Source organism: Phasianus colchicus, chromosome 1 (genome assembly GCF_987193195.1).
Source record: "Phasianus colchicus chromosome 1, bPhaCol1.hap1.1, whole genome shotgun sequence".
Lineage (NCBI taxonomy): Eukaryota > Metazoa > Chordata > Aves > Galliformes > Phasianidae > Phasianus > Phasianus colchicus.
The window spans coordinates 197916188-197944000 of record NC_143436.1 but is presented as its reverse complement, the minus strand read 5'-3'; the positions used below and the strand labels follow the sequence as shown (position 1 = coordinate 197944000).

Genomic DNA, 27813 nt, shown 5'->3' with positions numbered 1-27813 from the left:
GCCAATTTGGTTGAGATTGATTGCACATGCTGAAATCAGCGCAACTCTCATCACGGCCACAAAGGGGCGCGAGTCTCAAAGTGGCCGGGAAGGAACACAGCCTCCAGCGGCCCTTGAGCATTGGTTACGGGGTTGGGTTAGCCCTGCGGTAGAAACAAACAAAGCAAAGCTAACCCAACCCCGTAAGCAAGGCAAAGCTACAGCCAATTTGGTTGATGAAAAAATGACTGCAGAGCTACAGCCAATTTGGTAGATGCAGAATGACTGCAAAGCTGAAGCCAATTTGGTCGAGATAATTTGATTGCACATGCTGAAATCAGTGCAACTTTTAGAATGGCTGCAAAGAGGCGCAAGACTCAGAGTGGCTGGAAAGGAACACAAATGGCACTCCAACAACCCTTAGCCATTGGTTATGGGGTTGGGTTAGCCCTGAGGTAGAAACAAAGCAAAGCTAACCCAACCCCATAAGCAAGGCAAAGATACAGCCAATTTAATTGAGATAAATTGACTGCACAGCTAAAGCCAATTTGGTTGAGATAAACTGACTATAAAGCTGGGAGTAGAAAAGCACTAAGGAAGGATGTAGGCATCTTGGATTGCCAGACTGAGGCTGATGGGATGAACTACAGTGAGACGGAGTACCATGTCCCACACATTGCTCACGACAGCCTTGGATAGTGGTAGGGGCTTTTGGCAGAATGATGAGAACATTAAGAAAAGGGAACGGACTGGGGGATATGGATAACAGGCTCAACTGAGCTGGCGGTCAGTGTGGGAGGCCTGGAAAGCTGATGGCATTCCATGGGGGAGTGACTTGATCCAGGAAGAGTTGAAGACTTCTTCACCTGTAATACAGAGAGACACACTTTAGAAAGAAATAATGGTAACTCTAAGAATGCCAAGACACAAACAGCACTCACCATAAGCCCATTTCCACAAAAAGTGCAAGCAAAAGACCACCCCAACAAATGGCTTAAGAGTAAGATTAGGAGCATTTAACAGGGAAGATGTAGGATTATTTTTAGTATTACACTGGAAGTCAGATATGGATTTAGTGCACCATTAGAGGGTATGTTCAGGGTTCATTTGGACAGTTAGTACAGTTATCTATACAGTCATGGTTAGAATTAGCACTAAATTTGGGGTTCAGAGCTCATTAGGGTTGGGGTGAATGTATTAGACTTGGGTTTATTAGGATTATGCTCAGAGTGACTATCAGGGAAGTCCAAGGCAAAGGCAAGAGCAAAAGGCAAGGAGAACACCCAAAAGAACACTAAAATGGAGGGCAAAGGCATAGATGACACCCAAGGGAAGGCAACATCAAAGGCACAGGGAAGGCAAGACATCGAGAACGCCAAAGAGAAGGCCTTGTCAGAGGCCAAGCTTGAAGAGAATGCTGCAGTAAATGTCAGAATGGAGGGCAAAGCAGAAGAGAATGCTGCAGAAAAGGCCAAAATGGAGGGAAAGGTCCATGAGAGTGCTGCAGCGAAGGCCAATGCAGAAGGCTGAGGGCAATGGCTAAAGAGAACACAGCACAGAAGGCCAAAACAAAAAGGCCAAAGAGGACGCTGCAGGGAACGCCAGAACAGGGAGCCGACAGGAATGCGGCAAAGAAAGCCAATGGCAGTGGCCAAAGAGAACACTGTAGGGAATGCCAGAACAGGAGGCCGAAGAGGACGCTGCAGGGAACGCCAGAACAGGGAGCCGACAGGAATGCAGCAAAGAAAGCCAATGGCAGTGGCCAAAGAGAACACTGTAGGGAATGCTAAGACAAGAGGTCAAAGAGAATACAGCAAAGAAGGCCGAGGGCAACGGCCAAAGAGAATGCAAACAGGAACACCAAAAAGCAAAGGCCAGAGAGAATGTTGCAGGGAATGCCAGATCAGGTGGCCACAGGGAACCATGGCAAAGAAGGCTGAGGGCAATAGCCAATGAGAACATGGAAGGGAACGCCAAAACCAGAGGCCAAAGACAACGTGGCAAAGAAGGCCAAAGGCAAAGGCCAAGAGTATGTGGCATGGACAGCCAAAACTAAAGGCTGAAGAGAACGCTGCATGGAATGCCAAAACTGAAGGCAGAAGAACACTGTAGGAAATGCCAGAACAGGAGGCCAAAGAGAATGCAGCAAAGAAGGCCAAGGGCAGTGGTCAAGAGAACGCCACACAGAACACCAGAAAAGGAGGGCAAGAGAATACAGCAGGGAAAGCCAAGGGCAAAAGGAAGGAGAACACCACAGTGAAAAGCTGGAGGCAAGGAGAATGCGGGAAGAATAGGACGGGCAGCCTTTGGGCACCATTAAGTGCAGAAATGAGCTCTGGAAACACTACCTTGCATCCCACTAAGAAACAGGTAAACATTGGTAGGTGTGTATTGCCCTTACCTGTTGGGCAGAAATTACCAGTCAAAAAAGCAGGGTTCCAGGACATTCCAGAAAATGCAGATGTCGGATCCTTGCTGTTCCCGTGAAGAGCCGCACATCTCTCTGTGCAGCTGTTACAATGGCAGAACTGCTGCAGCTCTCCATTGCCACCTCTTGAACACAATACAGTAATGAAACCACTGTCCTGCATATGCAGGGTCTGCACCCTGTGCACACTGCTCTAACAATGGTGCAAAGGAGCATTAGGGATATAATTAATGCTATAAGTTTAAGTTATTGTTAGTTCAACAGTTGTTTTCTGTGCTATAATTAGGATTAAGGTTACTTTGACAGAAAACACAGGGCATTATTTTTATTGCAGCATTTAGAATAAGGGACATTTTTAATATCAGGTTAATGGTTAGGTTTACAGACACACTATGGGTCAGTGTAATTATCACTAGAGCTCCCATTAAGCCACAGGTTCAGGTCAAGATTAACATTAATGCTTCCCGCAGCCAATCCCAGAGAGCCAAAGGCAAAGGCAAGCAGAACAGCCACAGCAAAGGCAAAGCGAAGCAAGCATCCAAGGCAAGGGAAGGGCAAAAGCAAGGAGAACTGCAAAGGGAATGCCCAAGGAAAGCAAGGGCAAGGAGAATGCAGCCAAGAAGGCCACAGACAACAGCCAAAGTGAACGCTGCAAAGAAGGCTGAGGATAAAAAGCAAGAGAACGCTGCTTGGAATGCAAAAACAGTAGGGCAAGAGAATACAGCAGGGAAAGCCGAGGGCAAAGGGAAGGAGAACACTGCAGTAGAAGGCCAGAGGCGAGGAGAACGTGGGAAGAATAGGACAGGCAGCCTTCAGGGCACCATTAAGTGCAGAAATGAGCTCTGGGAACATTACCTTGCATCTCACTAAGTAATGAATGTATATTGCCCTTACCTGTTGGGCAGAAATTACCAGTCAGCAAAGTGGGGTTCCAGGGCATTCCATAAAATGCAGATTTCCATTTCTTGTTGTTCCCATGAAGAGCCACACATCTTTCCGTGCAGTTGTTATGGCGCTCAGGACCACTGCAGCTCTCCATTGCCACCTGTTGAACACAATACAGTAATGAAGGCACTGCCCCACATACTCAGGGTCTTCAGCCTGTGCACACTGCTCCAACAATGACACAAAGGGGCATTAGGGATATTTTAAAGTTTGAAGTTATAGTTAGTTTAACAATTGTTTTTTGCGTTACAATTAGGATTAAGGTTACTTTCATAGAAAACATGGGACGCTATTTTTGTTGCTGTATTTAGGGTAAGAGGCATTTTAAATATTGGATTAAGGGTTAAGTTGATAGATACACTGTGAGTTAATGTAATTATCATTGAAACTCCCATTAAGCTTCAGGTTCAGGTCAAGATTAACGTTAATGCTGTCTCCCAGCAAATCCCAGAGAGCCAAAGGCAAACAGAACACCCAGGGCAAGCAAAGGGAAACAGAACTCCCACGGATAGCCAAGGTAGAGGCAAAGCCAACAGCCAAGGCTAAGGTGAGGGCAAAAGCAAAGAGAACCAATGGAAAGCCAAGGTGAGGGCAAGTGCAAGGAGAGCGAGGTAGGGAAGGCCAAAACATATGGATAAAGAGACCACAGCAGGAAAGGCCAAGGGCAAAGGCCAAGAGAACATGGCAAGTAATGCCAAAACAAAAGGCCAAGTGAATATGGCATGGAATGCCCAGGCAAGGGCTAAGAGAACATCGCCGAAAGCGCCAAAACAGGAGGCTGAAGGGAAGGTGGGGAAGAAGGCTGATGCAGAAGGCAAGAGAAGGTGGCTGGGAACACCAAAACAGGAGGCTAAGGAGAACACTGCAAAGAATGCCCAGACAAGGGCCAAGAGAACATGGCGGGAAACGCCAAAACAGGAGTGCAAGAAAATGCTGCAGGGAATGCCAAAACTGAATGATGACCTGAATGAACATGGCAAGAAAAAAAGCCAAGGGTGATGACCAAGAGAACGTGGCATGTAACAAGAACAGGAGGACAAGGGAATGCCTAGGCAAGGGCCAAGAAAATGTGGAAAGAATGGCCAAGAGAACATAGCATGGAATGACAAAACTGAATGCTGAAGTGAACACAACAAAGAAAGACAAGGGCAACGGCCAAGAGAACATGGCATGAAACACAAAAACAGGAGGACAAGAGAACGTAGTAGGAAACACTGAGGGCAAAGGGAAGGAGAACACCACAGTGAAAGGCCAGAGACGAAAAGAACATGGGAAGAAAAGGATAGGCAGCCTCCTGGGCACCATGAAGTGCGATAAAGAACTCTGGAAGTGCTATGTGGTGCCATGCTATGAAATGGATTAAACACTGGTGGGTGTGCATTGCACTTACCTGTTGGGCAGACAATTACCGGTCAGCAAAGTGGGATTCCAGGAAATGCAGCTTTCTGTTCCTTGCTGTTCATATGAAGAGCCACACATCTCTCTGTGCAGTTGTTACAGCACTCGGAAGCACTGCAGCTCTCTGCTGCCACCTGTTGGACACAACACAATAATGAAGGCACTACCCCACATATATAGGGCTCCACCCAGTGCACATTGCTCCTACCGTCAGTGCCGTAGCTGGGAACAACAAACAAGGAGAAGGCTCAGGTAGCCTACAACATTTTTGCTTCCATCTTCCCTGATAACTGCTCATTATACACAGCCCTCACTTTTGGATTGGTAGGTGGGGATTAAGGAAGCCAATCCCCCCCCCCCCCCCAACCCCCCCCTCCCTGTCCCACACTATGATGGAAGATCAAGTTCTTGACCACCTGAGGACTCAAACATCCAGGAGTCTTTGGGTCCCAATGAGGTGCACCCCAGCGTTCTGAGGGAATTCACTGATGCGGTCACCAGTCCCTGGTGAGCAGAAGAAATGCAACGGCACCCCTGTCATTATGGATAGAAAGGATGACCCAAGGAACTACCAACATTTCAGTCTCACCTCTGTGCTGGGAACGATCATGAAGCAGATCCTCCTGGAAGTGACTCTAAAGCACATGTTCCAGTGCATCACCACCCTCTGAGTGAAAAAGCTTCCTCAGAATATCTAATCTAAACTTTCCCTGACTCGGTTTAAAACTATTCCCCCTCGTCCTATCACCATCCACCCTCATAAACAACCATTCCTCCTCCTGTTTATATACTCCCTTCAAATGTTATTATATTATTATCTCCTCAGAGCCTTCTCTTCTCCAAGCTAAACAAGCCCAGTTCCCTCAACCTTTCCTCATAGGCTCATAGGAGAGGTGCTTCAGCCTCCTGATCATCTTAGTGGCCTCCTTTGGACCAAAATCCTTCCTGCACTGGAGGTCCCAGACCTGAATGCAGTACTCCAGATGGGACCTCACAAGAGTCGAGTAGAGAGGGACAGTCACCTCCCTCTCCCTGCTGGCCACCCCTTTTTTAGTGCAGTCCAGAACACAGCTGGCCTTCCATGCTGCAAGCACACACTGCTGGCTCATGTCCAGCCTCTCATTCACCAGGACCCCCAAGTCCTTCTCCTCAGGGCTGATCTCAAGGGGTTCTTCATCCAGTTTGTATAAGTATCCGGGATTGCCCCTTCATCAGTGACATCAACAGTGGGGTCAAGTGCACCCTAATGACACAGAGCTGTGGGGTACAGTGACACACAGAGGGACGGGACACCATCCAGATGGACCTCAACAGCCTGAGTAGTGGACACAGGTGAACCTCATGAGGTTCTAGAAAGGTCAGCAGCTGGGAAAAAGGAACCCCCACCACCAAAACATGCTGGGGGATGAAAGCACTGAGCATAATCCCAACCTGTAAGACCTGTGAGTACTGACAGGAGGGAGCTGGACATGAGCCAGCAGTGTGCCCTCCCAACCCAGAACGCCAACTGTATGCTGGGCTGCATCCAAAGATTTGTTGTCAGCAGATGAAGGGAGGTGACCCCGGGCCCTCTGCTCTGTGCTGGTGTGGTCTCACCTGGAGCGCTGTGTCTGTGGCATCCTCAGCGCAGGAGAGACAAGGAGCTGTGGGAGTACATCCAGAGATACAAACCAAGGGATGGAGCACCTCTCCTACAAGGAGGGAGAGCTGGAGCTGTTCAGCCTGAAGAAGTGAAGGTTCTGAGGTGACCTGGTATATAATCCATGAATATTAAGATGTTTATTTCATAATTATAACAAGACAGTTAGGCAAAGCAGGTTATAATAACAAAAAGAGAATAGGACGCTTACCCATACCCTGGGCTCGCTCAGAGAACTCCAGCAGAGATCCTTCCCCACTGGTAGTCAGCTCTTAAATGGGTCTAGGAGAGGTGGAGCCAGGCTCCACCCCTTCCAGCAGCACAGGTGAATTGCCTTCATCTGTGCTCCCGTGGCTGACTCATTGCTCACCTCAGGTGATCAATCAGAGGTTCAGGCCATGACTCAGCAGTTCCCATACACCTGGTAACAGCCTTTCAATATCTAAAGGGGAGCTAAAGGAAAGAACAAGGGAAAGTTGTTGTTAGATATAAGGCAAATATCTTTTACAAAGAGTGGTAAAGCAATAGAACAGGTTGCCCAGAGATATGGTGGATGCACTGTCCCTTTCAAGATGAGGTTGGATCAGGCTCTGGGCAGCCTGATCTAGCTGTGGATGTCCCTGTTCATTGTGGGGGAGTTGGACTATATCATCACAAGTGGTATCAAGCAGTCCAGTTGGAATGATCCAAATTGCTCACAGAGCCTCTCTGTGCCAGTCCCAGTATTCAGCAGACCAGGTGCCTCACATCATCACATGTTTGGGTCTCACAGCTGCAGAGCTATTGAATGTGATGGGGGTGGGAGTTTGGTTATCATACAGATTAGGAAACGAATGCATCCCCTGACAATTGGGATGGAGACATCAGGGGTGCTTCTTACTACAACGGTCTGGAAGACAGTCCTTTTTTATTAACACAAAGACAGATCTGCAAAGAACTGCAGGATGCTGGGGTGGTCAGCTTCTATATGCTCTGGAATCCATTATTACTGACAAATTTGTAAGGGAGATACAGGAGAGAACCAGGCAAAACAGGAACAGAATACCTGTGGTTCAGTATGCTCAAGCAGTGCAGACCGTATTATGCTGAGTGAGGATGAAGCAAATGGCCACTGCAGTCTGGGAGTGTTCTTCAGGTCCTGGTCAATGCACCTCACTCCTTCACCAGGCAAGTAGCTTACTGGGCTGGGAGCACAGACCCCATGGAATGAGGTGAGCCCCTTGCAACCCCATTCAATACCTAAGCGAGCTTCCCACAGTCATAACAAACCTGCCTGCATACAAGCAATGCACGTACAAGGAGCTCATGATGTTTCATTACCTGCTCCACAGATTTCACAGTGCTTATACCACTGATTGGAGAAGCCCTAGTAATCCTTAAATTCCATCAAGCTGTAAAATGAGATCAGAAGAGACACAGAACATATATAGATACATAATGATGCACAGAGCACCCTTAAGCAACTCTGCAAGGGTGGAATTAATATATAGCACTGTTAATTACAGTTATTAAAGGCTGGGATGAGGTTGAAGCAGACAAACCATGTTTGGAGCCCCAGGTTGGAGACTATGAGGTAAGAATCATGAAAGAGGGAACAGAGGCTCAACCAGAACAGCCTAAAAAGATTTGCAGACAGGATCTGGAGAATTCAGAACATGTTTATAGAAAAGGGCATTAGCTCTGAGCATTCCCAGAGCTGTAGCATTCAGTCAACCAACCAGCATTATCTTGGGGCTGATTGAAGCATTCTAGAGATGAGGGAGCAATGAAAGAACGAAATGTATATCAGTCTTCCCACCACCAGCTCAGAAGAAGGGAAATAACACCTTTATCTCCCTTAGGGAGAAACTGAAGGGCATTTTAAGGACACACATAACAGATACAGCTGCTCTAATCCAATTCAGGATACGCAAAAAACAGCAGAGCTCACAACCCTGAAATAAAGAAGAAATCACTCACCCCTTCCTGAGGACCAGTACTCACCCACACTCCCTGGAAGGCACTCTGCAGGTAGAGATGGCTACCAGCCATCGTGGTTAAACGTGGTCAGGTTCCCTCCCCCCCAAAAAAGACAGCTCACAGCCCTGAAATAAAGAAGGGACTACTCACCCCATTTCAAAGACACTCATCTCACACAATAAAGAAAGCAATCAGCACATACAGATGCTACCCTTATGGCTGCTGGACCTTAAATGTGGTCACAACCCCCCCCCCCAAAAAAGGGGATCTCACAGCTGTGAAATAAAGAAGGAATCAATTATCCCCTTTCCAAGGACCAGAGCTCACCCCACAGGAGTCAGACTCCGAGGACAAATACTGCCCTTATGGCTACCAGCCCTTAAATATGGCCAGGAACCTCCCCAAAAAGGAGAGCTCACAGCCTCAGAATAAAGGATCACTCACCCCATTCCAAGGACTAGAGCTCATCCCACACTCCCAAGGAAGAGGTCTCCAAATAGAGATGTTACCCTTACAGCTGCCAGCCCTTCAATGTGGACAGGATACCCCCCAAAAAAAGAGGGCATTGCAGACCTGAGATAAAAAAAAAGTAATAACTCACCCCATTCCAAGACCAATACTCACCCATGCTCTAAAGAAAGCAGTCTCCAGGTAGAGATGCTGCCCTTTAATGCAGTCAGGATCTCCCCCTCCTCAAAAAAAAAACAAAAAAACAAAAAAAAAAACAAAAAAACACAACAAAAACACCAAAAAAAAAAAAAAAAAACCCACAAGCAAGGGGGAACCCACAGCCCTGATGCTGCCACCATCCCTTCCAGCCCTTAAATGTGGTCAGGGAGGGGTGGAGTCAGTCTCAGCCCCGTCCCACAGGTGAACTGCTCCCACCAGTGCTTGCAGGGCTACACCCCTCACCAAGTGCTCAATCACTGTTTTAGGTTGTGACCTCACAGTTCGCATACAGCCATGAAACAACAAAAAAAGAACACATCATCCCATGGTCACTGTGCATCACCCCATGTCACGTTGTGGGTACTTTCAATGTCCCCCCACCCACCCCAATGTCCCAATGTTCCATCTCCACTCCCACCCCCATGTCCCCATGCCCACCTCTGTCACCTCTGTGCTCCCAGTGTCCCCATGACCTCCCCCCCATTCCCAGTGCCCCCACAGTTGCCTCCCCAATGTCCCCAAACCCACCCCATGACCTCATGCCCTCCTCCCAGTGCCTGCACCTCCCCAGTGTTCATCCACCCAGCCCCCACATCCCCATGGTCCTTTCTGTGACTTCAGTGTCCCCACACCCACCTCCCCATCCCCAGTGCTCTCATGCCAATCTCCCCATTACCACGCTCACCCCCATGTCCCCACACCCACCTCTGTGCCCCTAATGTCCCCATGCCTTCCTCCCCATCCCCAGTGCCCCCCTGCCCACTCTATCTCCACACCCACTCCCAATGTCCCCATGGTCCCCTTTGTGTCCCCAGTGTCCCCACGGTCCCCTTTGTGTCCCCAGTGTCCCCACACCCACAGCTACGCCTCCGATGTGCCCAGGACCCCCTTCCTGTTCCCATTGCCCCCTGCCTACCCCCACCTGCAGGGCAGGGAGCACATCTTCAGGTCAGAGAATGATTCCCATCCTGGCACATGCTGCATCCTCATCATCGTCACTGACTGCAATGCTACCGACAGCAGCACTGTATGCACAGTTGAGGATTGCGGCATCATGTGCTGCATCATTGGAGTACAGCTCACACTGCACCTTGGGGCCATGCGGGGACCACTGTGTCCCTGACCCCCATCTCCACCCCACAGGTGGGGAACAACTTCCACAATACATACAGACAGAGCCTCTGTCACCTTTGTCACCATCCTTGACAGTTTCTGGCACCTGTGTGGGACATTATTTAGGGCCCTTTGGGGCAATTTGGGGTCCTTTGGGATCATTTGAAGCCATTATATGGGGCTGTTTGAGGACATTTGGGGCCATTTGGGGCCTTTATTTGGGCAGATTTAGGGCATTTGGGGACATTATTTGGGGACTTTTGAGGCATTTGGGGACATTTAGGACCATTATTTGGGGTATTTGGGGCCATTATTTGGGGCATCTGGAGCCATTTGGGGCCATTTGGGGCCCTGTGTGGGGCAGGAGCGGGATATAGGGATGTGTGTGGCAGGAGGGGATGTGGGAATGTGGGATTTGGGAGGGTATTGGGATTGGAGATGGGAATTGGACATGAAATTGGGATTGGGATTGGGATTGGGGATGGGATGAAAGTGGATTGGGTGGGATTAGGGATGGATTGGGATGGGATTGGGGATTGGAACTGGAATTGTGATAGGACTGGGGTTGGGATGGGATAGGAATGGGATTGGGATTAGGGAAGGGGTTGGGGATGGAATGGGAATGTGGATGGGATGGTATTGGGATGGTATTGGGATTAGGATTGGGGAGGGGATTGGGATTGAGGATGGGACGGGATTAGGGTTGGGATTGGGGATGAAACTGGGCTGGGGGCCAGAGCCAGCAGGTGTGGACATGGGGGGATGGGGGGAGTGTACAGCAGGGGATAGGGGGCAGGGAGGGATGGAGAGATGGGTGGACATTGTGGAATGACAGCAGGAGTGATGCTGGGTGATGACAGTGGAGGATGCTACTGGGGGGTGACAATGGGGTGACACCGTTGGGGTGATGCTGGGGGGTGATGCTGGGGGGTGATGCTGCGGGGTGATGGTGGGGCTACTACGTCACAACTTGAAGTTCAGGTGCACATGATGCTGCCAAATGATGAAGAGGTGGAGCCAGGATCCATCCCTTCCCAGTCCTCATTTAAGGGCTGGCAGACTGGATGTGGAGCTTTTGCTGTGGGTGTCTGCCTACCTAAGGCCTTCAAATGTGGAGCTGATTGGTTTCTTTTTGTCTGTGCCCATGAATGCTGTACTGGAGCTGACTTTCATTTGTTGCGATCCAGGGTTTGACTGCTCTGATACATTTTTTGACTAGGAATCTATGTGGATTTTTATGAAGAACAAGGTCATTATGCAGCTTGTGAATGAATTTGTTCATGCCTGGTAATTGGTGTTCTTCTCTACATGGAGCTGCAATTGAAATGGACACTTGTGGTCTGATGTGTGGCCCTGTTGAGTGTGCTCAGATCAGCCAAATTGGTAAGGCCTACCTCTTGGTTGGTGAGTTGTGCCCAAGGTCAGAGAGTTGACTCTTCTCAGCTTTGAGACATGTCTTCCAGTTGCACATTGTGTTGACGTCGTGAGCTCTACCCCTAATTGGGGATCCAAGTATTAACACAAGGAATGGCTTGGATATATGTTAGCCTTGAAGAATGGCTATGCAGTGCTAAGGGCTGCACACACTTGTGACTGTTCTGACTGTGAGAAAATGGCATCTGCTGGGTGAGTGCTTTGCTGGGTGAGCATTGCCCTGCTAAAAAGCTGTTGTCTTTGCAGACGGTCATGTCCATGGGGATTGGAGGCTTTTTTAGCCTTCTGGCTCATTGCTGCTGCTGTGAGAGTGGAGGTGGTTTTTGTCCTGAGAGTACTACCAGCAGAAAGGATACTGAGTGCAGTCTTTGAGCCCTTTCATACAAGCCAGCTATGTTATTTTGTGGTCTGTGACAGTGGTTTGGAGATAACCTAGAAGGCATTGCCCAAAGCAGAATGACTTGTGGGCACAGTGTCCAGCAGTGGAAGTGGCCAAGAGCTGAAGACAGCAGCGCTCTTGGGGGAAATCCCAAACTGTGAACAAAGGCCAAGAAGAAAAGAGCTTGTCACTGTGTTCACACGGTAAGGTTCTCCTTCCTGAATAGTTAACTCTCAGGTGGAGTGCGAGTCTTCTGTGGTGTGCCTACAGCTGTGTGATATGCTCTACAGGAAGCGCTGATGTTGTGTATTTAACCTTGTCTTTCATGTCTCATGTGCAGTCATATGGGAACTGCTGAATCGTGGCCTGAACCTCTGATTGACCACCTGAGGCGAGCAATGACTCAGCCCTGGGAGCACAGGTGAAGGTAATTCACCTGTGCTACCGGAAGGGGTGGAGCCTGTCTCCGCTTCTCTTAGACCCCATTTAAGAGCTGACTACCAGTGAGGAAGGATCTCTTTTGGAGATCGCTCCTCTTGGAGTCTTCTCAGAGGGCCCAGGACTCGCTGGTAAGCTTTCTCATCCATTCTTCTTTAGTGTGATAACCTGTTCAGCCTAAATTTCCTGTATATTTCTTAATTATAGCATCTGTATATCCATTGATTATACAGCAGTATCTCATGTTGTTTTAAGGCAGCATCTTGGAGGCAACCTTGATTTCTCCAGCCCTGAGCTTTGTGGCACGGGAGCTCTCCCCCACGCTTCTGATCTATGCTTCTCCCTTTGACCATATCAAAGGCCTTGCAGAAGCCTGGGTAGGTGATGTCAGTTACTCTTCCTTTCCCCACCAATGCTGGAAATAGCGTGGAACGGGATGGGGGGACATCCCAGCCATAGGTTCCTACCTCAGCAGGACTAAACGACTGTTCTGATTCACGTATTTTAACTTGAGGGAATCTGACACTAATTAGAGAAATGAGGGGCTTGCTAAAAAAAAAAAGACTGTGGTGCATTTTGTGGTGCAAGATGTTCTCTGAACTGCTGTTAATAATGCCCACGATGGGGAGAGGTTTAGCAAAGGATTTTTTAAATGACAATAGTTTTTTTTGTGTATTTCCTTTTCATCAACCTTTCATTCTACTTCTTGAAAAGTTATCTTTGGATTATAAAGTAATATTCATTACTGAGGAGAATACATACACACCCTGCACTTTTATCTGCACAAAGAATCTTCTAAACATCTCTGCACGTGTTTCTTTTTGGCACTGAGATGAAGCTATGTGGAACATAGACTTGGATGAATTTTCAGTCAGGTGCAGGGATGTGTAATGCTGGTCTGAGATATTATGCTGACAAGAACAGCAGAGTGGTAAATTTTAAAGGGTTGCATCTTTTTTTTTTTTTTTCCAGTCATAACCATCAAACCATAGAAGCGTTACCCAGAAAAAATGAGTGTTTGTCATCTGGACTTCCTACAAATGACACAGGCAGTGGAATCGACATCTGAAACATGCATAAGACCCCTGCAAAAGAATGGTGAGAGTTACCCTGGCACCATCCTTTATCAACCTCAGGTGTCTGTAAGCTCTTAAGCTGTGTCATAACTCTTCCTGTGGTGCTGATTCAGCTCTCCCTGTCTTTTGTGTAGGAGAGCTGGAGTTAACTCCTTCCTGTTTCCTGCCTATGTGCTCCCTGCTTTGCCCATGGCCCAATGAGCCTTTTATTCCTCGCATCCGGATTGGCTCGTGTGGATAAGGGCATCCGTTTATGTACGCTTGTTTTCTGTTTGTGGTGTCAGGCTGAGTGACAGCTCACAGCTGAGCTTGCCCTTAGCGAGACACACAATAGCTGGAGATGCACTTCTGTGTGTCACTAAAACATGAGCTTCGTGGCTGCCACAAGCAAAGAGACAGAGTTTGTGTGTTTTATTTCTGTGTTTGGCTGAGTGGTTAGTGCAGGGCAAGGAGGCTGATTGGGACGTGCTGCTTTCCAAATACTGTGCTGTTTGCGTGGCAGTGCTTCTGTGTTCAAAATTCTGTAACTTTGAGATGTAAACCCTTTGTTTAGATGACTTATGGCAGCAGGTTTCTTTCTCCTGCTGAACTCTTCCGGTGCGCTTCTGTACACAGCCATGGCCTTTGCCTCTTTCTTTCCTTCTTTCTTTGTTGTGTTTGACCCTCTGCAAGCTGTGAATTGCCAGGGAACAGCTCAATGTGCTCTGGAGTTCTGGGGGACAAACTCCCAAGAAACACTGTGCTGCTTCAAAGCCCCAAAGCTTGGAGAGATGGAAGATGCACAGCGCTCTGCTTGGTGCAGGGCGTGATGTGCTTTGCAAGGCGCTTTCCACTAAGACCTCAGATCTGTGCTCTAACTGCATCCAAAGCAACCCACTGCCCTGTGCTTGCTGTACCTGCCACTATCAGTGCTAGGAGTTGCTGTGTTTGCAAGGACATTGTGTCAGCAGTGATACGTCAATGGGGTTGTTTTATGGAAGTGAAACAGCTGAATTGTGTAGCTCAAGACTAAGGTAGAGAAAAAGATAGTAGTTATGAATGTGTATATAGACATAGACATGTAGGACTCTAGTGTGGATTTTACATAGGCCCTGCACTGCAAGGTATGCTGTTGGGAAGACGTGTCCATCTGTCTGAGGATAGGAAGGCCCTCCAGAGGAATGGCCTGAGGCCAGTTGTACAAGGCTAAACAAGAGCAAGCGTTGGATGCTGCACTTTGGTCATGACAACCCCATGCCAGCTCCTCCGGGATTTGACTGAGATGGAATTCCACCCACACTGATTCTAGAATGTTGGGGTGGGGAGTTGGAATCTTCTGGTCTTGTGATATGGTCTTGCCCCCCCCACCTTGTCCGTCATGGTGCAGCAGCTTGGTGGCCCTTAGTGATGTCATAAGTGGCTAGAATGAGGGGAGGAGCAGTGCGTGCTGCATCCCTTCATTGGAGCGCTTGAGCTCTGACTGAGTAGGTTGCTTGTTGCACTTGTGCACTGACTGAGTACCTTCATTTTCACACCGTCTTGTGCAGCATCTTGTAGGTAAGCTGAGACAGTGTGAGATAGATGGGTGGGCAGTGAGATGTTGAGAACTGCTGGCTGGCGGAGCTCATCTTGTCCATCAGACATCATTTTCACCCAGTACATAGATTTCCAAGTGATCTATAAAGGTGGCATTTGTCCCATGGTTTTTCCTTTGTCATCTTTGCTAAATTGTGCAAGTTCACTGACCTGTTCCTTCTCTCTCCTCTGCCTGCTCACTTGGTGCAGCTTTCACTCACGGAAGAACAGAGCAAAGTGACAAGAAACAGCTGCAGGTTCAAGGAACTTGTCTACCTTGTTCTGATCTCTTGCCAGGTATGTGCCATGTTTTGTCCTCCACATGGTTTAGCAGCCCGTGTTGCACCGTGTTTAGTAACACAGCCTCATCCAGCTTTGATGGGACACTGGTCCTGTGTGGGTTTTTTCCACTTCCCCTCCAGCTCAGCCCTCAGAAGGATGCTGTCTGTGTGCTGTGACCAGCTAATCTTAAGGAAACCAATCCCTTAGGCAAAGAGTCCTAGCCCCAGTTTGTGCAGAGCTGCACAACATGACCCAAGGACCCAAGCATGCGTGCTTCGGCTGTGTGAGTGTGCTCGACAGCTGTGGGGAGCACTGCAGAGATGCAAGCAGATGAAACCCATGTGCAAGGCTGTGGTAGGTGCCGGTGGTGAGGTTGCTGGGAGATGAGGGCTGGGGAGCAGATCCACCTCCAGCAATGATTCCTCTCACTGCCCTGCTACTGTGCTGTCAGAGTGCCCTGGGCAAATGCATCTGCTGCTTTGCGCCAGAGTCCCCATCTGCTAGCAGAGGGATAGCCACTTGGTAAAATGCTGCGTAATAGGCTGTCACATTTGAATTGACTGAACAAAGTAGTTGCTCCTAGAACACCTGCTTATGCCAGAGGGTAGCCAAGTTCTCCAGCAGTCTCTCAGTACTGTGGTGTGTGAACAGAGGAAATACAAGCGTGTTTCTTTTCAGTTCCAGCTTGTTGTGCCTGCTGTGATGGGCAACACATGCAGCGAGATCAGCTGTGGGCGTGACGTGGCATGGAAGGAGGTACAGTATGAAACTGTGATTGGCCTTTGTTCCCTGACTTGAACCAGCAGAGTGAGCTGCAAATGTGCTCTCCTGCTTTTCAAGAGAGAGCGAATCCTTGCTGCTCTATTGGTGTCACTGAAAAGCTGCCTTAAAAGCTTTCTTTCCTTGCTACGGGCATCTAGATGGCTATGAAATCATAGTACCGACAGAATCAGATCCGGCATAAAAAAGATGCAGGAGCATTTTCCCCATCCTGCCTGGATTTTGTCACCCAAAGACAAAGTGTTGTTCTCATCTTCACCAAGTTAAAGGAAGGTGGCACTTGTAGTGAGCCAAGGATTGGGTCAGTGGACCAGCTCCTGTGTCTAGTCCACGGCTGAGGTCCCCAGGCAATAGGTTACAGGAAGTGAGCAGACTCTTACGCTCCCCTTTGGCAAGACAATAGTGCAAGTGTGGCAAGTTTATAAAACTATCGGAGCCGTCTCGGTTGTGGTGTCCTCTTCCTATTTTTCCCTTGAAATAGCTGCAGAAACAACAAACATTGTCTGCTCCTGTTTGGCCTCACTGTTGCTGTTGAACTGCTCAAGAGAGCTTGCTTTCTGCTTGCAATCGCACTGTTTGCACTTTGTGAACAAGCTTTGGTTTCCCTCTTAACGGTCTCCTAGCATCTTAAACAATTGACCTTCCTGGAAAAAGAGTGCAGGAAAGGATGGGCCGAAACGGGCAAGGCCACCTGTCTGGGTCAGTGCCATTGCTGATTAGTCTGGGTAGAGAGAGATGCATCTTGGCATTGTCTGGCGAGTGCCTGCTGCACACCAGGAAGAGAAACAACTGTTATTAGACTTGCCGTTCCTTCTTATGTGCCCATGATAAGGATCGAGTGCATTTCCTGCAGCTTTCTCTGCAGATGTGCTCCTCAGCCTGAAATCCTCCTCGTTTGTCCTCAGCTCCTCACCGTGGCCTGTGCTCTCTGTTTCAGACTGAGAACAAGGGGAAGCCCCTGCTGCTCCATGAGGAGTCATCTCTTAATATTCCAGCTATTGCTGCTGCTTATGTTATTAAGAGATATGTTGCCCAGGCACCGGATGAACTCTCCTTTGAGGTAAGCAGTTAAAGGTATTCCTTGTTGTCATGTGCAGAAGAGCATAAGGTGTGAATACATCAGGAATATTCTCAGACACTTTCAGAATGTTTTGTGAAGTGAAGCCCAGAAGATGCAGTTCCAGATTAGACTTGCACTGGGTTGGATGCAGGGAGGAGTTCAGCCATCTCTAAAATACGGCTTTAGTTGGCATTTGAATCTTCTGATCAAACAGATGCTGCTCAGTATTGTAGCCTGGTCTCTGAGCAACAGCAGACCAGTGTATGGAGTGTGTAGATCTGTTCAGTATCTGTCCTGCTAACTTATGTCTGCATATAACTGGAGCTCTTCCATCCCCTTTGTCAGAGAGCCTGCTGCTGTATAACATAGTGACTCTTCTACCTCCAAGTTCAGTTGTACAAAGGCAAATGCCTTAAGAGCTGCACTGGTGCAATTTCTCTCAAGCTTAACGAGATTTGGCAGTGCAGAAGAATGCAGTCATTTGAGCTGTGCTTTCCTCCCAGCCGTGCTGAAGCTGGGATTGACGTTGCAATCTCTTGCAGGTGGGAGACATCGTGTGCATTATTGCTATGCCACCAAAGGAGCTGACCCCTTGGTGGAGAGGCAAGCATGGCTTTGAGGTAGGCACAAGCATCAGACTTGAGAGCGCAACTTCAGTAAAGGCAGGAATCTCAGCTCAGAGCTGCTCTGCCTGCACAGGATGGCTTATGCACGTAAACGGTTTCCCTGTATTGGTGTCAGAGGACTTTTCCTTTTCCTGTGGGCTTGGGCCAGTGCTGAAAGAGGAGGAAACTGCCTCCTCAATTAACTTAGAAGCAAGAGCCTTCACAACATGCATCAGGTCATGGCCACTGAACTGCACCTTCAGAAATACAGCAGTTAAGACACTGGTTTCAGTGTCTCAGAGCATCTGTGTTTGCACACAGGTGGAACATGAAGTTAGTGTCTGTTACGAAGTTACTGCCTGTCAGCCGAGGTAGGGTAACAGACCTTCGGCATTCTTGTTGCTGCTGCTGGCTGCAGAATGCTGGGTAGCTCAGAGCTGGGGACTGCAGCCGCATCTCAGTCAGCAAGCAGAAATTTCATAGGCTGTGCAACTCAGATAAAGCTGCATTTTCATAATATGTAACTTCTATATGAAGTCTTTCTGTCCAGGTACGCTGGGATTTAGGAGCGCATAGCATACTTGTCCTCTCCCTGCTCCGTATGCAGTTTTCTGGATCTTTTGGCTGCAAATGTTGAGTAATTATTACTTTTATGCAGGCCATTTTCTGTTGAATAGCTTTACGGAGTGTCCGGCAAGCACGTTCCGAGGTTTACCAGTTCAGGCCTGAGAAATGCTGCATTCAGTATTGCACCTCTCTTTTTGTTCTCATTACAGGTTGGATTTTTCCCTAGCGAGTGTGTGGAGCTCATTGATGGAAAAATTCCAGAGTCTCTCATCAATTCAGTGCCAAAGCCAGGTACGGATGTTACATTTGATGGTGCAGGGAAGCAAAGTGGAGTCTTTTTTGGGGTGTCTTCCATGTTTAATACCTCCTTTATCCATCCCATGTTATCCTCTGTGTTGATGATCCTTCATGCATACCACGGGATGTATGGCTGCTGTTTTGTAGGCAGTGAGATTGAGGGAGGGCAAAGGCAGTTCTCCAGCAAGTCAGTACGAGGCTGAGAACAGCCAGTGTGCCTGGTGGACAGATAGAGGTCTGGTTGTGCTAGTGATACACTTGATCAGAACGTGGCTTTTCAAGAGGATCCTTAATCCCCAAGTTGAGCAAGCTAAGCAAGAGGAGTGCATTAAGCTCCATTGGAATGTGCAGAGATTTATAACTGGACTTGGGGAAATGCTAGAATCCTCATAGAATGGCTTGGGATGGAAAGGAGCTCAAGGATCATCAAGCTCCAACCCCCTGCCTCAGGGTGGGCTGCCAGCATCCACATTTAATGCGGGACTAGACCAGGATGCCCAGGGCCCCATCCAATCTGGCCTTGGACTCCTCCAGAGCTGGGAAAAATCCTTTTTTGTATGTACTTGTTGGTAATGTTCTTCCCATTTTGACGTGCTCTGTAGAATTGTGTTGTGCTCAGCCTTGTCCAACTGAGCCAAAACTGAAATGAACTGTTTTCTTCATTTTGTTGTGCAGTGCCAAAGAAACGCGGCAAGCTGATCACCTTCCTTCGTTCCTTTGTGAAGGCCCGCCCAAAGAAGCCAAAAGAGCGGGAGGTGGAGAAGGAAAGGGTGTTTGGCTGTGACCTGGGAGAGCATCTTCTCCACTCTGGTCGTGATGGTAAGGGACCGTTCCTGAGATCTTCCTCTGCAGGGAATCTAAAGATGAAAGGGAGATGATATCTAGCAAGGGGCAGGCTGATGCCAGTGGAGAAATGGGTAATGGGAGTTGATGGCTGAAAGATAAAGTGAGGCTAATGCTCCTAAGAGACAAGCACATTTGTATTTCCTTAAACGATGCCTGGCTGGGCTTCGTGGATGGGACGTGACAAGAGCACAGCCTGAACCAGGGCTTGAATAAGAAGCCCAACTAACCGCTGGCACGTGTTCTTTAGTCCCCCAGGTCCTCCAGAGCTGCGCCGAATTCATTGAGCAGCACGGCGTGGTGCAGGGGATATACCGGCTGTCCGGCGTTGCGTCCAACATCCAGAGACTCCGGTAAGAGTGCTGCGACTGACACAGCTGTCAGTAGGGGCGTGTGCCTTGTTGCGGGCATTCAGAGGCCTGTGGGAAATGCCTTAGCAAAAAGAGAAGTTCTCCTTTTGGAAACATCCCATCCAGCATGGCTCATATGGCACTGGTGACCGAGTGTTTTCTCCTGTAAATCAGGAAGCCCTTCCCATTCTTGATTGCATTTGGTGTGGCTTTTTACTTGCTTTCCTCTTTCTCAACCATTTTTGTGTCCTTCTCTCCAGCCATGAATTTGAGTCTGAGCACATTCCTGAGCTAACCGTCCGCGACATTCACAGCGCGAGCTCCCTCTGCAAGATGTACTTCAGGGAGCTCCCAAACCCTCTGCTCACTGACCAGCTGTATGACAAGTTCTCGGTAAGCACAAGGCAACATCTTTCCCTTACCTCTTCCCTGGGCCTCTTGGGAGATGGCTGCAGCAGTGCCCCAGCTCTGAGGCCCTTTTTCTGTTAGTCCCATGAGGTTTACTTTTGCATGTCTTTGCCACATCCTGTGTCATACTGATGCCACTTTTGGTGGTGCCAGAAGGTGGTTGTTTCCGTATTCATAATGCTTGCGAGAATTCCTGTGTGTTTTTTTTTTTTTTCTATTCCCCAACCATTTACAGAACAGGAATGGGATCAGTAGCAAAGTGTACTTGGAGATGAATGGCCACTGTGAGGAGCTGAGCTGCTCAACCAGGCTGTAAACCAGCCCAGTGCTTGGACTCCTTGGCCTTGGTGGCACCAGCTGCATGCTGCTATGTTCCCCAGATACCTCTTGGAAGGCATCAAATGTGCCTCAGTGCTGTCCAACAGTGCACTGTCCCCATAGCTCCTGACCCTGTGGCAGGTATCTAGCCTGATTTGTGACTCAATCCCTTTCTGCACTATTCCAGGATGCTATTGATGCCACTACAGATGAGGAGCGGCTGGTCAGAATGCAGGACGTCATCCAGCAGCTGCCCGCTCCTCACTACAGGTCAGTGCTGCCCTCAGTCTGCTGAGCTCAGCCCTGCTGCATTTCAGAGGGCAATGGTGCAATTCCAGGCTTTGTCTCATGCTAGCAACATGATGCCTGTGCATGCTGAAGCAGTTTAAGCTACATGGGGTTAATTTATGGGGTCAGTTCCTGGGCACGGGGGCTGCACACTTGGTGCAGCTGATGGCTGCAGCTGTGCTGAGCTGGGGCTTGGTGCTGCAGTGTGGCACTTAGTCAAGTTGGATCTACTTCATCTTCAGTGACAGTAGCAATAACAACTAGTGTGTATAGAGGTTTGCTTTGTGAATTGCAGCACGGCATGCTTGTTGGTGCTGAACATTTGCCTCTCTTGTTTTCCAGGACACTGGAGTACTTGACGAGACACTTGGCTTGTCTGGCTGGGAACTGCTCTATCACAAACATGCATGCTAAGAACTTAGCCATTGTGTGGGCTCCAAACCTCTTAAGGTAAACTTATTTTTCCATTTCAACAGAACGCTTAGATCTGTTCTCCAGTAAAATAAAGCAATCCTCCCTTTTTCTCCATCAAATGTGCTCTTCTCCTGTAAAATCTGTAGTAAGTGTTTGACAGCAGAGGAGGAGACTGGACTGTTCTCCAAACCCATAGGCACAATTTCTAGATGACCATTTCTGCTCTCTTGTTTAGATGGGACTGGTGTGTCCTTGATCAGCCAGGAGAATTTCTTCAGTGGCATCACCGATTGCCCACTGTGGAAGTCTCCAGAGCCCACTTTGACAGCTTTGGGCTACAGCAATTCAGACTTGGGGAAACGATCTTGGAGAAATGACTTCTAAAACTTGCCTTTTCTACAGATCACAGCAGAAAGAGTCTGCCTGCGCCAGCGGAAGAGCCGCCTGCATGGAGCTGCAGATGCAGTCGGCTGTGGTGGAATTCATCATCAACCACGCAGATGTCCTCTTCTGTTCCAAATCCAGATCTGACATTGTAGATGGAGCAGGTGAGTGTCTTTCTCCATTAGCTTTATCTTGATCAGACACCTTGATCAAATGCAGGCCTTCCCCAAGATCTTTGAAATATGCTTTTACTATCGAGGGGACAGCAGTCTTCTGGGCTTAGATTAGAATATGGCATCCTGTTGCTGGATGCTGAGAATGTCCAAGCCCAAATTTCACAAGGAGAAAACAGTCACTGTCATTATAATGCTTTGCACACAGGTGAAGCTTGATGAAAGTGTGGCAGTGAAGCTTTCTCAGTTCCCTGCCCTCAGTATCTAGGGTTTTTGTTTGCATGTTTTGATACGGTGAGCTGCTCTTAATTATGACTTTGTCATAAGCATACCTCTGACCACATGGTCATTTTGAGCTCCTCTTCTTCCAGTGGCTTGCATAAGCAAGTCTGAATAAAATACAGCACCTCCCCCAGAACTGCAATGGCTGTGCTGCTGCTTTCTGATCCTTGCTCTTACCTGTGGTTTTCCCTTACAGAGCACAGTTCTCTCTCAGGGCCCAAGTCTGTGGGGGTGTCTTCTGCCACAGAACTGCTCACCCTGGAGGAGGCATGGGCACAGAGGCAAGGCCACAGCAGCTCTCCTGTTGTGACAGAGAGCAGGGACATAGAAGTGGAAGAAGGCTTTGCAACTTTACCAGGGAAATTCCACACTGTCATCAACTTTCCATCTGAAAGGTAAAGAGGACTTCCTTTTCCAGCACCTATCATCATTGAGTGAGTTTTTGTGTAGTTTTTTGGTTTTTTTTCCCATTATTTCTAGTGCCAAAATTCGTTGAAACTCAAACTAATGGTGCCTGTAGCGTTGCAGTGAATCTCCACTCCCTTTGGACTGTGAGACTGAACTAACATTCAGTTGCCCGATGGGCTCAGTTTAGCCACACAAGGCTGCCATTGCTTCCTTGCTGGGCAGGCAATCACGAGATGCATAAAGCCACGCTGACGTCTCTATCTTGGCCTGTGCTGGCTGTACCTGGAAACACTGAGGTTTTCCAGATTTCAGGGTTACGGGGCTGAAACAATTCCTGTTCTCCTCGAAGCAGAGCTGTTGATCAGACTTGCTGGCACTAGAAACTAGAAACTAAACATGGCAGTGAGATAGGCTGATGAGGTGTTAATGTCAGAGTCAGAGATGCTTTTGAAGTTCCTTTATGGCTGCACGATTCCTCAGCAAGTAGTTACACCTGCCAGCTCAATAAAAACCATCCCTTAGATGCTGTCCTGTACAGCATGTGCATTTGCTCACATGCTCTGCATCTTGCTTGACATAGGTTAGGGGAATTTAGCCAGCAAGACTTCACAGTTGAGCTATGGGAATGGAACCATCCTCAATTGTTTGAAACAGCGAGTCTCTAAGTTGTGCTTCAGCAGAAACCAGGCAGTGCTAGGAACAAGCAACTGTTGGCAAGAGCTCAGTGCAGCTCTTGCATCACCCTACACCATGCACAACTCACACCATTCCCTGTTTTCTCTCTCCAGACAAAGTCCACCCAGCAAGATGAAGGAATCACCAGCTGGAAGTTGGTGTTCCTGCTTCAGCCTGGGAAAACCATCTTCTGTGGCCAAATGCCAACAGCAGCGCAATGCCAGGGAGCCCTCAGAAACAGAAGTTGTAGTGCTGGCAGGTAAGGGTGCAAATCCAGCTTCCAAAATTCTGCTTTTCAGCAACATAGAATTCATGCTGTCAGTGGGCTTGTATCTCCTTCTAGCATTCCAGCCCACACCTAACACCTTCAGTTCACCCCTGATCAAGAACCATTTTCTAAATTCAGCTTGTGAAAGTTTGACACCAACCCCTGTGTATCCTTCTTAGGTGAATCGAGCCCTTGTCAACCCAGAAGAGCCAGAGCAAGTAGCGATGATAGGCTGTGTGCTTCCATCAGTGGAGAGCTTTTAGGAAGCACGAATTGCTGTGGTTCAGTTGACAGCCTTCAGCATAACTGCAGTGACAGACACAAGGAGCTCATCCAAGTTCAAGCCCTCATTTCTCCCGGCTCTGCTGAAGATGCTGACCTCAGCCTGCCAGACACAACAGTCACCAGCCTGGACTGTGACCCAGTGCCTCTGCAGAGCAGCCCAGCCCAAGCACAGTCCGAGTGCCCCGACAGCAGCACCTCCATGCAGGAGCAGGTCAGCATCAGCGAGGAGAAGCAGAGCCTCTTGGAGGGGGACTTAGAATCAGGCCTCCAGTCCCAGGCACCAGGCAGCAGCACGAGGTCTGAGCCACTCTCTCCATGACCTTTCCCTCCAAGGGAGTATGAGTCCCATCTTTACATGGACCTCTCACGCCCTCCTGTCTTTGACATAATAAAAAAAGCACACTTGTACTCACTCAACGTCTTGACTGCCTGTGGAGTCTTCATTCACAGGGATTGGAATGAATGCAACAAACAGCAAGGCATTTCAGCTTGCAATGCTATGGCTATGGGGTGCATGAAGCAGAGCTTTGGGTTTGTTCCTGTTTTGTCTGGCTTTGGGATCCATCAGGGTGCTCTGGCTGTTGTGGTTTCGTGATTTTTCCACATTAGAACATCATGTGGACCAGTGGGAGTTAACAAGTTAATGTTCTGGTTCCGTTTACTGTTGTGGGCTCTTTGAGTATCCTGATGGGAGGGGAGGGGGCAGCATCCCTGGAGGAGTTGGCGGGCAGAGGCAGTGGGCTGGAGCTGTGGACAGGACCCGGAGTGGCTGCCTCTCCCTGTCTGGCCCGGCTCAGCCGTCTCAGCTCGCTGTGGAGAAAGCATGTGCTTTCCCTCACACTATCGTAGTTTGACTTTTTTTTTTTTTTTTTTTTTTTGATACTCTTGTCTCTCTTGTTTTGTTTGATTTAGTTAGATTCAGTAAATTACCCTTTCTCCTCAGATTGTTGCCGTTGTGTTTTCTTTTTGTTAAAACTATCTGCTAGCTCTCTGCCCTTCCCCCACTCCCAGAGCGCACGGTCCAGGGCTGGCCAGGTTGCAGCATCAGGGCTGGCCAGGTTGCAGCATACCATTCGTACCTTGTTTTCCCCTCTCTTCTTCCTGGGGCCTATGCCCCCATGTCATGGACTTATATCTAAGGATAACCTGTGACACTGGCACAGGATGTGCCTCTAACCCAAAGCTTCTTCCCACCCTCTGAAGAAAATGCAAACCAAACGCACTGTCACCAGCACAACCCCACAGCAGACAGCAGGGAATTCAAACAGCTTTACGCTGCTCCCCTTCACTCCCATCCTAACTGTGTGCACATGGATAGGCGGAAGGATGGGGTTGCAGGTTGACCTCTGCTGAGGTGAGAGAGGGCTCACCGTGTTGTACCGTGGTAGATTTGTTCATGTTCAGTGCTAATAGGAAACTCACACAACACTGAAGGTGTTGCAAAAGTCTGGCAGGTAATGTCAGTTGCTGTTTTACCACTGATGCTGTCACTCCATTGTATAAGGCCACCAAATTGACCAGGCTGCATGTCTCTGCTTCCACTCTTTCTGCATTTCCTTCTTGTTGCTATATGTTTCCCAAAGCAAAAGAATTTGGAGGTAACCACCTACAGTTAAGTGAAAGATTTCAGCATCTATTTCTATCATGGCAATAACTTCAGAGGTCACACAATGTACGGTGCCTGTTTTAACTCTGACCAAGGTTGCAGTTGCAGCTGTCTTCCCAATGCTGCAATACGTGGTGGTGACTCAGCCTTGGGCTTCTGCATTTGTGCAGAAGACAAAGGGAGCTTTCTTCATGACAGCACCACCAGTTACTTGATTCAGATGTATAACTATTAAGAAGATGGTGAAGAACAGATCCATCTCGAAGACATGCTAGATCACATGAGGAATGAGCATGTGATCCAAGTCAGCCAGCACAGCTTCACCAGGGGAAGTTCATGACTAACCGATCTGGTGGCCTTCTATGATGCAGTGACAGCATCAGTGGACAAGGGAAAGAAGACCAATGTCATTTACCTGGACTTGAGCAAGGCCTTTGATGTAGTCCCCCACCCCATCCTTATCTCCAAATTGGAGGGATGTGGATTTGATGGGTGGACCACTCGATGGGTAAGAAACTGGCCGCAGACAGAGGATGGTCATCAATGGCTCTATGTCCAGGTGGAGGCCAGTAATGAGTGGCATCCCCCAGGAGTCCGTCTTGGGACCAGTGCTCTTTAACAACACCTTTATCAATGACATCAATGATGGATTCGAGTGCACCCTCAACAAGTTTGCTAAAGACACCAAGCTGAGTGGTGTGGATAACAATGACATAAATATTTCTATGATTCTATGAATCTACCTCTCACAATTCCCCCCCTTTTTCTTTTTACCCTTTTGTGTTGTAACTTGTCAACCCCACAGTGTACTCCAGCTCACAGTATCCTACCATTCTTCAGGATGCCCAAGAAGTTTCCAAATTAATCCCAGATGCTTCCGAGGGCCATCCTAAAGTACTCCCTGTGCCAATCTGTATCCTCTTTTGACAACACCTACCTTCAGCCTGAGAATTTTGGTCTTCTGTCCCTTTTTACGTGGTGATCTTTTAAACTTTGATCCTGCAACCTCACACACGCATGCAGATACAGTAATAAAACAAACAAACAAAAACAGCAAGCAGAGCAGAGGGACAGAAAAAACAGATGAATGGTTCCTTTATTTACAGCTATGAAATTGAACTTCAGCAGAAACTCAAAGACTCACAGTCTCCACGAGAAGGCTGAAGGACCATCATCACACCTTTCTATGTAAGTTTTCCTGCAGCAGAGGGTCCAAGAACAAGGAAGGGAAAGTGACACTGTGGGCACATCAGGAATAAAGCTAAGGAGGACAAGAGAATAGAAAAACTGCCCTTGGTAGGGGCAGCTGGAATAGTGGGGATGTCCCTGCAGGCTGTGTCCCACTCTGTCCTTCAGGAGCTGGCACTTCTTGGGTCTCATTCTTCTTTCCTTTGCTGGTGGAGAAGGAAGAAAGGCCTACTGTGGAGCCACAAGGCAAGAGTCATACAGAAGAGAAGAGGAGAGAAAAAAGGAAAAGCAGCTTGGGTAAAGAAACCCTTCACCAGTCACCAGGACTGTGGATCCAGCTGGTTTGGGCTAGGTGATGGCCCTGTGAGCAGGGCTGTGTCTTTGTGCTTTCTGTCTTCTGGCCTGCTGCTCCTCTGGCTGCAGAGCATGGGCACGATGTAAGGAGGGTGAGAGGCAGCATCTCCACCTCTGAGGAAGAAATAGAGTCCGATGGACCACAAGGACCCCCTGTATACAGGGGAGGGCCATTGCCCCACACCCATAGCCTCAGCACTTCCCTTCCACTGGCAGCCCGGTCAGCACAAATGCCTCATTGGTGTGCATCACAGCCCTTGGCCTTTGCCATCCAGGAAGTTCATTAGCATGTAGAGGGCTGCAGCCTCCATGCAGCTCCATAAGGTGGATCTGGGGCTCTCCTGTGCTGTTGGTAGTGGGGAGAAGCAGGGGCTGTGCCCCAGGCACCAGCTGCATAGAACTCCCTTCTGCTGGAACATCAGCTTTATCCCTGTCACTGCTCCTGTCCTTGGCCAAGTTGGTGTCAGTAAGCCAGCGAGTACTGCTGCAGCTTATCTTGGCCTTCTCTGGAGAGGAAGAAGGGCTCTGTGCAGCTGCAGGGGGATTGCTTCTCAGCTGGAAAGAGGAGGGACAGTCTGGGCCTGCCCCAGAGGCTTTCCTGTGTGTCCTTTGTTTTTGTTGAAGGGAGAGAGCAAAGCCATGAGTTCTGCCCCATTTCACTGGCATACTATTATCCTCCCAGGTAACAAGCAAGAGCTACAGACTGGAGCTGAGCTGCTGGCAAGAAAAAATATAGCTTGTCGTACCAAGACTGCTAAGAGAGGTGAAGGGTGTGACTGCCTCCTGCAGCTGCTATGGCCTGAGACACTCCTGACCAGCCACTGGGTAGTAGCCCAATGTCTAGGGACTCAGGATCTTTGCTCAGGCTGGAGGACACTACTGCCACTCTCCCATTTGCAGATTCAACCATAAATGAAACTAAGCACGTACCCCAGAGACACACACACAGGATGCTGACACAGTCACA

General features: G+C 48.6%; 1 protein-coding gene and 2 long non-coding RNA genes across 4 annotated transcripts; 2 read left to right on the top strand and 1 right to left on the bottom strand.

The window, feature by feature from the left end:
* Nucleotides 1-310: 310 nt before the first annotated feature.
* On the bottom strand, nt 311-7202 carry LOC149920386 (uncharacterized). The gene is made up of 4 exons (XR_016458748.1): nt 6601-7202; nt 4743-4884; nt 3302-3517; nt 311-845 (listed from the first exon to the last, which is right to left on the bottom strand). It is a non-coding gene; the product is annotated as an uncharacterized LOC149920386 (long non-coding RNA).
* A 5447-nt stretch (nt 7203-12649) lies between these two features.
* Nucleotides 12650-13680, top strand: LOC149920385 (uncharacterized). Its single transcript, XR_016458743.1, has 3 exons — nt 12650-12758; nt 13354-13479; nt 13592-13680. It is a non-coding gene; the product is annotated as an uncharacterized LOC149920385 (long non-coding RNA).
* A 1230-nt stretch (nt 13681-14910) lies between these two features.
* On the top strand, nt 14911-24570 carry LOC116239528 (rho GTPase-activating protein 32-like). 2 transcript variants are annotated; one of them, XM_090134348.1, is made up of 15 exons: nt 14911-14993; nt 15222-15308; nt 15972-16049; nt 17011-17133; nt 17676-17753; nt 18515-18596; nt 19278-19421; nt 19696-19798; nt 20056-20188; nt 20709-20791; nt 21152-21259; nt 21626-21771; nt 22259-22457; nt 23259-23404; nt 23593-24570. In XM_090134348.1, the coding sequence occupies exons 3-15, from the start codon at nt 15996-15998 to the stop codon at nt 24015-24017; spliced, it is 1824 nt and encodes a 607-aa protein (XP_089990474.1). In that variant the 5' UTR covers nt 14911-14993; nt 15222-15308; nt 15972-15995; the 3' UTR covers nt 24018-24570. The 2 variants fall into 2 exon arrangements, with proteins under 2 accessions (XP_089990474.1, XP_089990475.1); XM_090134349.1 differs by lacking the exon at nt 14911-14993 and having other exon boundaries at nt 15122-15308.
* The last annotated feature ends 3243 nt before the right edge of the window (nt 24571-27813 follow it).